General features: G+C 41.0%; 1 protein-coding gene across 4 annotated transcripts in view; it reads right to left on the reverse strand.

Annotated features, from left to right (window-relative positions):
- CTNNA2 (catenin alpha 2) overlaps nucleotides 1–13,533 on the reverse strand; it is a 1,204,911-nt gene that overhangs the window by 1,046,082 nt on the left and 145,296 nt on the right. For all 4 annotated transcript variants that reach the window (XM_007193016.2, XM_057558785.1, XM_007193017.2 and 1 more), the window contains exon 2: nucleotides 1,732–1,838. In XM_007193016.2, coding sequence (XP_007193078.1) covers nucleotides 1,732–1,833 — 102 coding nt within the window. In that variant the 5' untranslated portion in view covers nucleotides 1,834–1,838. The remainder of the gene's footprint in view (nucleotides 1–1,731; nucleotides 1,839–13,533) is intronic.

The raw sequence follows: 13,533 nt of genomic DNA on the forward strand, positions 1-13,533 counted from the left end.
CAGTAGAAACACTGCCAATCTGGACTAAAAAAAAATCCAGAGAAAGATGAAATTCAGAAAGGCTGTGTACTCTCAAAATTATACAGGCAAGAAATATCCAGGTGAAAATATGTGATATCTTTCATGAAAAAAGAATAATGATTCTTAGGGTGAAGAACCAGGCCCAGAGGGCAGAGCCTTGAGCCACAGAGTATTATTCCCAGGCTATGAAATATAACTGTGTTTGCCTAGTTGGATTTCTAAATTGCTTGAGACTGGTAACCCATTTTTTTCTTCCACATTCTCCCTTTTTAAATGAAAATATCTGTAACTGTTAACTTATGCCTGTCCCACCAATGCATTTTGAGAGCATATAATTTGTCCTCTAATTTCACTGGTACACAGATAGAAGAAATTTTGCTTGAGGATGGATTATAACTAGAACCTTACTCATACCTAATTGAGATGATTTAGATGATGAGATTTGGAATTTTTAAGCTGATCAATTTTAGATGAGATTTTGGTCTTGAGATGATACTATAGAGTTGAGACTTTTGAGGATCTGGGATGTGGTGAATGTGTTTTGTGTGGGAAGGATGTGAATTTGGGGCAGTGGCCAGAGGGCAGACTATGGTAAACTGAACAATGACCCCCCCCCCCAAAGAAGACGTCCGTGTTTTAATCCCTGGAAACTGAACATGCTACCTAAAATGGCAAGAGAGACTTTTCACATGTGATTTGGTCATGGATCTTGAGATGAGAAGATTATTCTAGAGAATCTGAGTGGGCCCAATGTAATCATAAGGGTCCTTATAAGAGGGAGACAGGATAAGATATGAGGACAGGAGCAGGGGTCAGAGTCAGAGAGAGATTCGAAGATGCCACATTGCTAGCTTTCGATATGGAGGAAGGAGCCAAAGAAGAGAGCGGCCTTTAGAACATGGAAAAGGCAAAGAAATAGATTTTCTGCTAGAGCCTCCAGAAGGAATGCAGCTCTGCCAATACCCTGACGTTAGGACCTCTGACCTCTAGAACCATAAGATAATAAATTTGTGATGCTGTAAGCCACTAAGATTACAGTAATTTACTATAGCAGCTAGAGAAAACCAGTATGTGGTCTCTACTTAACTTGACATAGTATCTCTCTACAAATATACCATTACAATCTTGAATTTTCACATTCCATGAAATTTAGTTAATATAGCAAATAATATGCTTCACAAGACACAAAAATTAATTTTTAAAATTTAAAAATCCAAAGGATATTTTTTCTGTTAACAGTCCTCTTGTGGAAATGTGACAACATAAAAATGGAACATTTCATCATTTTGACATGATGAATTTTCCCTTGTAAACTAAAGAAAACGTAATTCAATAAATATACTTTGCTCTTAAATAGTCAATATCGTTCTTCCTAACTGCATTAGCATCTAAAAGTAAGCTAGGAATGATTTATTTAGACTTTGAATCCATTACTGCAAATGAGAGTCCCCTTCACCAAAGCCCCCTCTTTAATTACCTCATCTACTTAATTTCAAAAATCATATGAAGAGTTTTTTAAAAAGCACTCCAAATCTTATAGGGCAAAAAATAAAAACAAAAAACTGTCCACAGTTCAAGCAGGAATATTCAGTAACTAGCCTTATGGCATGATTTATTCACATTTAAGGATTTCTAAATTCTTTGGAAAGTCATGATACAATTCCAACAGAAATATACACATGTAACAAAGTATTTCAAAGCATCTCTTACCTGTGTAACAAGTGGCTCCAAAAGTCTCTCCACTGTTAGAGTCCGTATTTCCAAACTTTTGGGGTCCCATTTTAATATGATAGGTGAAGTTGCCGAAGTCATGCTCCCTACAGAAACACACATTATCCATTAGAAATAATGATCACAGAAATAATCTGTTACCTTGTGGGTTCAAAATGAATAAGTCACCAAAACTTAGAGCATACTTGAAAATTATCTGTCTGGTCCAACCTTATAAAGTTAGAGATGGGGAAATCAGAAGCAGAACTATGTGAGGTAGTGATGTTGGGTTCAGACAGAAAATGGATATTTCCTGAGGGCACCTGTATACATCAGACAAACTCTTGGTACCCAATTGACACAGAAATATTTCACTCACTCAGTGTTTAGTACACATATCCACCTGCTATATGCTGGGAAAGACTTGGACCTTGCCCTCGAGTAGCTGATAGTTTCAATGTAGAAGTCAGCCACAATTATGCCTCAATGTGACCTGTTCTGTGACCAAGGAATACAGAGAGGGCCACAGGAGAACTGAGGAAAGGACACCAAAGTCAGTCTGGGGAGATCAACAAAGACTTTCAGGAAGCACAGTAAACCCATCACGACCACTGGATGAGGGACCCTAGGTCCTAAGGAAAGGCTTGCTTCTTTGTTTTTTTTTCACATCAGAATTGACCACTGAGGAGACTATGCTTCCTGGGAGAGCTGAGTTTCATTCTCTTAATCAGGAAAGTTATCTTGCAAAATGAGTGGCAGTGATTCTGAAAATTAGCTTGCTGCTATTTACATGCTGATTACTCACTGCATTTACACTCTTGTCCCATAAAGTGAGTGTCTGATAAGGTTATTTATTGCATTCTAGCACAATCCTCTCCTACCTAAGAACCACAGGTGTGCAGGTAGCAACCTCACACATATCAGGCACACAATATGGTCCTGGACTCAATAGAGTACATTAGACATTCTGCCAGGGGTGTGTTTCTCACTGAGAAACTGACTGCTGTTTACTGAATATATTTTGACAACTACCCACCGGACAAGCAACCTTAGATGGTACAAACTGAATCTGAATCACTTGCTTTAATACCATCATAAATCAAACTGTTCATAGCTGTCCTCTTCTTTTGAATCAATGTCCCCACTCAATTCCACTCTTATAAATCAATAGAGATGATTATTTCTATTAGAATTAATACTAAAAATAAGGTCTATCACAATAGACACATGTCTCTTTACTGACCTGCTAAAGCTAGTCCTTTTGCAAACATTCCCAACAAATTTGCTTCAGGAAAAAAAAAAAAAAAAAAAAGGCGAAGACACAGTGTGCTGGTATTTTACCTCTCTCTAAATGCCATATTTTAAATAAACTAAGCATAGCAATCCAACCATATAGACCGATTTAGATTTGGGTTCCTTCACAACAACAATAGTTGGCACGGATATGCTGCCTGTACTCCAAAAACCTAAAAGCACTTTACACATTTCCCATTCACACCACCAACTGCCACATAGCAGCTCTGACATGCCCAGAATTCTGCTGCTGCAGCACACCTTCCTGTGCTGTAGAAGGATGAAAACACCAGATGCTTTCTATCCACACAGGAAACCTTCATCCCTGCCGAAGCCAGCCCTACCTAAGTAACCAGTACTTAGGACACATGATTGCAAGTCTCTGAGAAGTTCTCTGAAAACCTCTTTCCAGCTCTGATGGAATAATGAATGGCATAATAATGATGATGCACTCGGAGGTCCTGTAGGAAAAGATAACTAGTAGTGGAGTAGCAAAGTCATTTTAAGTCCATAGTGAAAGGCACTGAGTGGGACTGTGCAGAGAATCACCACTATTACACGGGCACACTTGTGCATCTAAGCTGGTGGACCAAGGAAGGCACACAACATCTTTAGGCATGTTCCAATATATTGCTGTAAAGAAATGGCACTCAAAAAATGCTGAAGTGAGAAACAAAAATGCTGAGGCACTCACATTAGAGACACTAACCTAGCATGCATGAAGCAAAAATGGGAGATATTGAACAAAGACCTCAAGCCAACTGTGAGCCAAGAAGCAGAGTTAGATGGAGTGGAGCCTTGGATCCTGAAGGTCAGAGGGCTTATAAATCTAAAACTGAAAGGACAAGAGTGACTGAGCAAATCACTGGACTTAAATTTATTACTTTGGGGAGCAATCTTTCAGCCACTTCTTTTGACACAGGTAAAATTCAAGTGCAAAAAGCAAGGAAAGGCTATATGGTATTAATCTGTCGAAGGGGAAAACCTAGTCATAGAAACCACACATTCCTCTGTGTGAAACAAGCAAATCAACTCAAATAAGAAGGCAAGAGGACAAATGAAGTGTGCAGTCACACACACCAGCCTCTCATGTTCCAAAGGAACATGTCTCAAATCCATACTATGCATCCGTACAATTCATGCAGACTGTTTTGCCCACAAAAGAGATTCTATGTAAAGAAAATATATCTTTTTATTCAATGATTAAAATTCAAAGAAAAAAATTACATATTCTACTTGCTTTGGTTAGGGAAACTTAGACTATTGACTAGACACAAAGAGTGAAAAACAGGGGTTGTAAAAAACAAAAGACAACAGGGCTGTCCTCGTCCATACATCACAATTTTACAAGCCCGAGAACAAGCTCTTAGCAATTTACTTAATCTCTGAGAAGATATGCTCCTCGAAAAGTATCAAATTGCATACACATGAAAGGTGATAAAACAACCTATATGGTAATAACTTAGATAATTTCAGACACTCTCCATGGGGGTATGGAAGAGGCATGGGTCAAGGTGCTAGCAGCCACTCATCACTCACAACAAAAAAAGCTAAACCTGACAAAAAAGACTAACAGTGTAAAACAAGCTCCCTTATGAGCAGCCAAGGGTCATGTGCTTTGCTAATTTAGACAGTGTCCTGATAAACAGAAAATCTCTCAAGGTACCTATCCCAAGGAGTGCCTTCAAATGACAAATATGTTAATGCAATGCATAATTCACTGCAGAAATTCCCCATTGCCAGATGTTCCTGGAACAAATGTCTTTTTTTTTTTAACATCTTTATTGAAGTATAATTGCTTTACAATGGTGTGTTAGTTTCTACTTTAAAACAAAGTGAATCAGTTATACATATACATATGTTCGCATATCTCTTCCCTCTTGCATCTCCCTCCCTCCCACCCTCCCTATACCACCCCTCTTGGTGGTCACAAAGCACCGAGCTGATCTCCCTGTGCTATGCGGCTGCTTCCCACTAGTTATCTATTTTACATTTGGTAGTGTATATATGTCCATGACACTCTCTCACCCTGTCACATCTCACCCCTCCCCCTCCCCATATCCTCAAGTCCATTCTTTAGTAGGTCTGTGTCTTTATTCCCATCTTGCCACTAGGTTCTTCATGTCCTTTTTTTTAAATTTTTTCCTTGGATTCCATATATATGTGTTAGCATACTGTATTTGTTTTTCTCTTTCTGACTTACTTCACTCTGTATAACAGACTCTAACTCCATCCACCTCATTACAAGTACCTCCATTTCATTTCTTTTTATGGCTGAGTAATATTCCATTGTATATATGTGCCACAATTTCTTTATCCATTCATCCGATGATGGACACTTTGGTTGCTTCCATGTCCTGGCTATTGTAAATAGAGCTGCAATGAACATTTTGGTACATGACTCTTTTTGAATTATGGTTTTCTCAGGGTATATGCCCAGGAGTGGGATTGCTGGGTCGTATGGTAGTTCTATTTTTAGTTTTTTAAGGAACCTCCATACTGTTCTCCATAGTGGCTGTATCAATTTACATTCCCACCAACAGTGCAAGAGTGTTCCCTTTTCTCCACACCCTCTCCAGCATTTATTGTTTCTAGATTTTTTGATGATGGCCGTTCTGACAGGTGTGAGATGATACCTCATTGTAGTTTTGATTTGCATTTCTCTAATGATTAAGGATGTTGAGCATTCTTTCATGTGTCTGTTGGCCATCTGTATACCTTATTTGGAGAAATGCATGTTTAGGTCTTCTGCCCATTTTTGGATTGGGTTGTTTGTTTTTTTTGTTATTGAGCTGCCTGAGCTGCTTGTAAATCTTGGAGATTAATCCTTTGTCAGTTGCTTCATTTGCAAATATTTTCTCCCATTCTGAGGGTTGTCTTTTGGTCTTGTTTATGGTTTCCTTTGCTGTGCAAAAGCTTTTAAGTTTCATTAGGTCCCATTTGTTTATTTGTGTTTTTATTTCCATTTCTCTAGGAGCTGGGTCAAAAAGGATCTTGCTGTGATTTATGTCATAGAGTGTTCTGCCTATGTTTTCCTCTAAGAGTTTGATAGTGTCTGGCTTAACATTTAGGTCTTTAATCCATTTTGAGTTTATTTTTGTGTATGGTGTCAGGGAGTGTTCTAGTTTCATACTTTTAAATGTACCTGTCCCATTTTCCCAGCACCACTTATTGAAGAGACTGTCTTTTCTCCACTGTATATGCTTGCTTCCTTTATCAAAGATAAGGTGACCATATGTGTGTGGGTTTATCTCCGGGCTTTCTATCCTGTTCCATTGATCTATATTTCTGTTTTCGTGCCAGTACCAAACTGTCTTGATTACTGTAGCTTTGTAATATAGTCTGAAGTCAGGGAGCCTGATTCCTCCAGCTCCATTTTTCGTTCTCAAGATTGCTTTGGCTATTCGGGGTCTTTTGTGTCTCCATACAAATTGTGAAATTTTTTGTTCTAGTTCTGTGAAAAATGACTGTGGTAGTTTGATAGGGATTGCATTGAATCTGTAGATTGCTTTGGGTAGTAGAGTCATTTTCACAACGTTGATTCTTCCAATCCAAGAACATGGTATATCTCTCCATCTATTTGTATCATCTTTAATTTCTTTCACCAGTGTCCTATAATTTTCTGCATACAGGTCTTTTGTCTCCTTAGGTAGGTTTATTCCTAGATATTTTATTCTTTTTGTTGCAATGGTAAACGGGAGTGTTTTCTTAATTTCACTTTCAGATTTTTCATCATTAGTATATAGGAATGCAATAGATTTATGTGCATTAATTTTGTATCCTGCTACTTTACCAAATTCATTGATTAGCTCTAGTAGTTTTCTGGTGTCAGTTTTAGGATTCTCTATGTATAGTATCATGTCATCTGCAAACAGTGACAGCTTTACTTCTTTTCCGATTTGGATTTCTTTTATTTCTTTGTCTTCTCTGATTGCTGTGGCTAACACTTCCAAAACTATGTTGAATAATAGTGGTGAGAGTGGGCAACCTTGTCTTGTTCCTGGTCTTAGTGGAAATGGTTTCAGTTTTTCACCATTGAGGACAATGTTGGCTGTGGGTTTGTCATATATGGCCTTTATTATGTTGAGGAAAGTCCCCTCTATGCCTACTTTCTGCAGGGCTTTTATCATAAATGGGTGTTGAATTTTGTCAAAAGCTTTCTCTGCATCTATTGAGATGATCATATGGTTTTTCTCCTTCAGTTTGTTAATATGATGTATCACGTTGATTGATTTGCGTATATTGAAGAATCCTTGCATTCCTGGAATAAACCCCACTTGATCATGGTGTATAATCCTTTTAATATGCTGTTGGATTCTGTTTGCTAGTATTTTGTTGAGGATTTTTGCATCTATGTTCATCAGTGATATTGGCCTGTAGTTTTCTTTCTTTGTAACATCTTTGTCTGGTTTTGGTATCAGGGTGATGGTGGCCTCGTAGAATGAGTTGGGAAGTGTTCCTCCCTCTGCAATATTTTGGAAGAGTTTGAGAAGGATAGGTGTTAGCTCTTCTCTAAATGTTTGATAGACTTCCCCTGTGAAGCCATCTGGTCCTGGGCTTTTGTTTGTTGGAAGATTTTTAATCACAGTTTCAATTTCAGTGCTTGTGATTGGTCTGTTCATATTTTCTATTTCTTCCTGGTTCAGTCTCGGTAGGTTGTGCATTTCTAAGAATCTGTCCATTTCTTCCAAGTTGTCCATTTTATTGGCATAGAGTTGCTTGTAGTAATCTCTCATGATCGTTTGTATTTCTGCAGTGTCAGTGGTTACTTCTCCTTTTTCATTTCTAATTGTATTGATTTGAGTCTTCTCCCTTTTTCTCTTGATGAGTCTGGCTAATGGTTTGTCAATTTCGTTTATCTTCTCGAAGAACCAGCTTTTAGTTTCATTGATTTTTGCTATTGTTTCCTTCATTTCTTTTTCATTTATTTCTGATCTGATCTTTACGATTTCTTTCCTTCTGCTAGCTTTGGGTTTTTTTTTTGCTCTTCTTTCTCTAATTGCTTTAGGTGCAAGGTTAGGTTGTTTATTCGAGATGTTTCCTGTTTCTTAATGTAGGCTTGTATTGCTATAAACTTCCCTCTTAGAATTGCTTTTGCTGCATCCCATAGGTTTTGGGTCGTCGTGTCTCCATTGTCATTTGTTTCTAGGTATTTTTTGATTTCCCCTTTGATTTCTTCAGTGATCCCTTCGTTATTAAGTAGTGTATGGTGTAGCCTCCATGTGTTTGTATTTTTTACAGATCTTTTCCTGTAATTGATATCTAGTCTCATAGCATTGTGGTCGGAAAAGATACTTGATACGATTTCAATTTTCTTAAATTTACCAAGGCTTGATTTGTGACCCAAGATATGATCTATCCTGGAGAATGTTCCATGAGAACTTGAGAAAAATGTGTATTCTGTTGTTTTGGGGTGGAATGTCCTACAAATATCAATTAAGTCCATCTTGTTTAATGTATCATTTAAAGCTTGTGTTTCCTTATTTATTTTCATTTTGGATGATCTGTCCATTGGTGAAAGTGGGGTGTTAAGTCCCCTACTATGATTGTGTTACTGTCGATTTCCCCTTTTATGGTTGTTAGTATTTGCCTTATGTATTGAGGTGCTCCTATGTTGGGTGCATAAATATTTACAATTGTTATACCTTCCTCTTGGATCGATCCCTTGATCATTATACAGTGTCCTTCTTTGTCTCTTGTAATAGTCTTTATTTTAAAGTCTATTTTGTCTGATATGAGAATTGCTACTCCAGCTTTCTTTTGATTTCCATTTGCATGGAATATCTTTTTCCATCCCCTCACTTTCAGTCTGTATGTGTCTCTAGGTCTGAAGTGGGTCTCTTGTAGACAGCATATATATGGGTCTTGTCTTTGTATCGATTCAGCCAGTCTGTGTCTTTTGGTGGGAGCATTTAATCCATTTACATTTAAGGTAATTATTGATATATATGTTCCTATTCCCATTTTTTTAAATGTTTTGGGTTTGTTATTGTAGGTGTTTTCCTCCTCTTGTGTTTCTTGCCTAGAGAAGTTCCTTTAGCATTTGTTGTAAAGCTGGTTTGGTGGTGCTGAACTCTCTCAGCTTTTGCTTGTCTGTAAAGGTTTTAATTTCTCCATTAAATCTGAATGAGATCCTTGCTGGGTAGAGTAATCTTGGTTGTAGGTTTTTCTCCTTCATGAGTTTAAGTATATCCTGCCACTCCCTTCTGGCTTGCAGAGTTTCTGCTGAAAGATCAGCTGTTAACCTTATGGGGATTCCCTTGTGTGTTATTTGTTGTTTTTCCCTTGCTGCTTTTAATATGTTTTCTTTATATTTAATTTTTGATAGTTTGATTAATATGTGTCTTGGCGTGTTTCTCCTTGGATTTATCCTGTATGGGACTCTCTGCGCTTCCAGGACCTGATTAACTATTTCCTTTCCCATATTAGGGAAGTTTTCAACTATAATCTCTTCAAATATTTTCTCAGTCCCTTTCTTTTTCTCTTCTTCTTCTGGGACCCCTATAATTCGAATGTTGGTGCGTTTAATGTTGTCCCAGAGGTCTCTGAGACTGTCCTCAGTTCTTTTCATTCTTTTTTCTTTATTCTGCTCTGCAGTAGTTATTTCCACTATTTTATCTTCCAGGTCACTTATCCGTTCTTCTGCCTCAGTTATTCTGCTATTGATCCCGTCTAGAGTATTTTTAATTTCATTTATTGTGTTTTTCATCATTGCTTGGTTCCTCTTTAGTTCTTCTACATCCTTGTTAAATGTATCTTGCATTTTGTCTATTCTATTTCCAAGATTTTGGATCATCTTTACTATCATTATTCTGAATTCTTTTTCAGGTAGATTGCCTATTTCCTCTTCATTTGTTAGGGCTGGTGTGTTTTGACCCTGCTCCTTCACCTGCTGTGTGTTTTTTTGTCTTCTCATTTTGCTTATCTTACTGTGTTTGGGGTCTCCTTTTCACAGGCTGCAGGTTCGTAGTTCCCGTTGTTTTTGGTATCTGTCCCCAGTGGCTAAGGTTGGTTCAGTGGGTTGTGTAGGCTTCCTGGTGGAGGGGACTAGTGCCTGTGTTCTGGTGGATGAGGTTGGATCTTGTCTTTCTGGTGGGCACGTCCACGTCTGGTGGTGTGTTTTGGGGCATCTGTGGCCTTATTATGATTTTAGGCAGCCTCCCTGCTAATGGATGGGGCTATGTTCCTGTCTTGCTAGTTGTTTGGCATAGGGTGTCCAGCACTGTAGCTTGCTGGTCATTGAGTGAAGCTGGGTCTTGATGTTGAGATGGAGATCTCTGAGAGATTTTTCACCATTTGGTATTACGTGGAGCTGGGAGGTCTCTTGTGGACCAGTGTCCTGAAGTTGGCTCTCCCACCTCAGACGCACAGCCCTGATGCCTGGCTGGAGCACCAAGAGCCTTTCATCCACACAGCGAGAAGCATACACATATCCACTCACAAAAAAAGGAAAAGGGGAAAAATTAATGTCTCCTGCTCCCAGAGTCCCCCTCCTGAATTTGGGCTGATTCGTTGTCTATTCAGGTTTTCAACAGATGCAGGCACATCAGGTTGTTTGTGGAGCTTTAATCCACTGCTTCTGAGGCTGCTGGGAGAGATTTCCCTTTCTTTTCTTTGTTCGTACAGCTCCCGGGGTTCAGCTTTGGATTTGGACCCGCCTCTGCATGTAGGTTGCCTGAGGACATCCGTTCCCTGCCCAGACAGAACGGGGTTAAAGGAGCAGCTGCTTCGGGGGCTCTGGCTCACTCAGGCCGGGGGGAAGGAGGGGTACGGATGTGGGGTGAGCGTGCGGCGGCAGAGGCCGGCGTGACTTTGCAGCAGCCTGAGGCGCGCCGTGCGTTCTCCCGGGGAAGTTGTCCCCAGACCACGGGAGCCCGGCAGCGGAGAGCTGCACCGGCTCCCGGGAGGGGCGGTGTGGAGAGTGACCTGCGCTCGCACACAGGCTTCTTGGTGGCGGCAGCAGCAGCCCTAGCGTCTCCTGCCTGCCTCTGGGGTCCGCACTGATAGCCACAGCTTGCGCCCACCTCTGGGGTCTGCGCTGATAGCCACGGCTAGCGCCCATCTCTGGAGTTCATTTAGGCGGCGCTCTGAATCCCCTCTCCTTGCGCGCCGCGAAACAAAGAGGCAAGAAAAAGTCTCTTGCCTCTTCGGCAGGTGCAGACTTTTTCCCGGACTCCCTCCCGGCTAGCACCGAAGCCCGAGCCTCAGCTCCCAGCCCTGCCCGCCCCGGCAGCTGAGCAGACAAGCCTCTCGGGCTGGTGAGTGCTACTCAGCACTGATCCCCCGTGCGGGAATCTCTCCGCTTTGCCCTTCGCACCCCTGTGGCTGCGCTCTCCTCCGTGGCTCCGAAGCTTCCCCCCTCTGCCACCCGCAGTCTCTGCCCACGAAGGGGCTTCCTAGTGTGTGGAAACCTTTCCTCCTTCACGGCTCCCTCTCACTGGCGCAGGTCCCGTCCCTATTCTTTTGTCTCTGTTATTTCTTTTTTCTTTTGCCCTACCCAAGTACGTGGGGATTTTCTTGCCTTTTGGGAGGTCTGACGTCTTCTGCCAGCGTTCAGTAGGTGTTCTGTAGGAGCAGTTCCACGTGTAGATGTGTTTCTACTGTATCTGTGGGAAGGAAGGTGATCCCTGCGTCTTACTCTTCCGCCATCTTGCTCTTCCCTCGGAACAAATGTCTTTGAGCCCTCTACCTCAACCTTCTAAGTTCTCACCATTCCTTCTACTGTTCTTTTGCAAAACAATGGTCCAGGATGTTGTTTAGTTGCCCAGGAGGCCACCCAAACTTGCCTTCCCTCCAAAGGACTCCAGCTTCAGGTTCCCTTCATGAATTTCTCTTTTCACCAATCCTGAGCACTACTGCCAACAAACTCTGTGAGGCTTTCTTGGAAGACAAGCTAGCTTTGGTTGATAGGCAAATTCATGAGAAGTTAATGACTAATAGTGGGTTTATTCACCTATCTCCATATGTATGATATTGAGTCAGCTACTTAACCTAAGCTTCAGTTTCATCACTTGTAAAACAAAAATGGTAATAACCTTATATAAATTATGAATTTGTCCTGAAAATGAAATAATTGCATATGCAAAAAGTGGTAGTTTTACTTCTTTGCCATGTTGTCTGTATGATTATCACGCTAGCCAGTTCAACACATCGATTGGGTTGGGGACCCATGGAGACCCTGCAAGGCAAGATGTTTTACAACAAAGCTTTGTTGAAAAAGTGAGATATGAAAAAGAGAGAGAATTTTCTAAGTTTCTTCAGCATTTCAAGAATCAAGCCTGGAAACACTGAATCATACTGTTTCTTCCATAAGTAATAATAACACTGGCTAATGATCTGACATTATTATTATCTCCCATTTACAGACAGGGAAATTGAGGCATAAAACAGTTAAGAGAGTTACCCAAGGTCACAAAATTTGAACCTAAACTGCCTGGCTTTAGGGTCTGTGCTCATAAGCACTATGCTTACTGCTTCTAAAGAAGAATCCCTAGGCTTAGGTCTATGCCAGCATCACCATGGTATTTCTGAACCATGGGAAAAAAGCAGAGATGTGGACAGGAATGGTAAAACCAGGAGCCAGCCCCTTCTGGAGAATGAGGGAGGGAGGGGCTGAGGAGGGACACAAAGGGCAGGTGCCCAGCTGCACAGGTGGAGCCCACGGGAAATGCAGCTTCACTTCCTGGTGAGGCAGGGCAGGTCCTCAGTTCAGTTTCCCCTAGCCATCTTTGGTCCCTGGGCAAGAATGAGATGCTGGTGGTGAGGCTGGGCCACCTGGTGAGCAACAGAGCACCCTGACAAAGCTGAAAGAAAGACCCTGTGATGAGTTTTGCCAAGTAAACAGAATTTTGGTCCCCATGACCTTGGACCCCTTGTGAATATGTTACATTTCATCGTAAAGGAGATTTTGCAGATATAATTAAGGTTACTGATCACTGGACCTGAAAATAGGTAGATGACCCTGGATTACCTATGTGGGCCCAATGTAAAGCTGAGCCCTTAAAAACAGCTTTCTCCTGGCTGTGGGTAGAAGAGGCAGTCATACAGATGCAGCAGACAAGGACGTCAGGCAGGGCAGAAGAGGAAGGCAGAGGGATTCAAAGTGTGGAAAGGACTCAACCCACCACTGCTAGATGGGGCTATATGGAAAGCATGAAAAGAAATGTGGGTTGATTCTGCAAGCTAAGAGAGGGCCCTGGCTGACCGCCAAAAAGGAAACAAGGACCTCCGTTCTACCATCACTGGGTACTGAATTCAGCCAAAACCCTGAATGAGTTTGGAAGTGGATTCTTCTCTGGTGCCTTCAGTAAGGAACTCGGCCCTATCAACACCTTGGTTTCAACCTTGTAAGATGTTACGCAGAGGACTCAGACAAGCCCACCTGGGCTTCTGACCTGCAGAGAGTACAAGGTAAGAAATCTGTGCTGTTTTCAGCTGCTAAGTTTGTGGTCAATTTTTACAGCAGCAATAGGAAACTATGACAGGTGGCTCTAGAATCTGTGTGTGTAT

This window comes from Balaenoptera acutorostrata, chromosome 12, assembly GCF_949987535.1.
Source record: "Balaenoptera acutorostrata chromosome 12, mBalAcu1.1, whole genome shotgun sequence".
NCBI lineage: Eukaryota > Metazoa > Chordata > Mammalia > Artiodactyla > Balaenopteridae > Balaenoptera > Balaenoptera acutorostrata.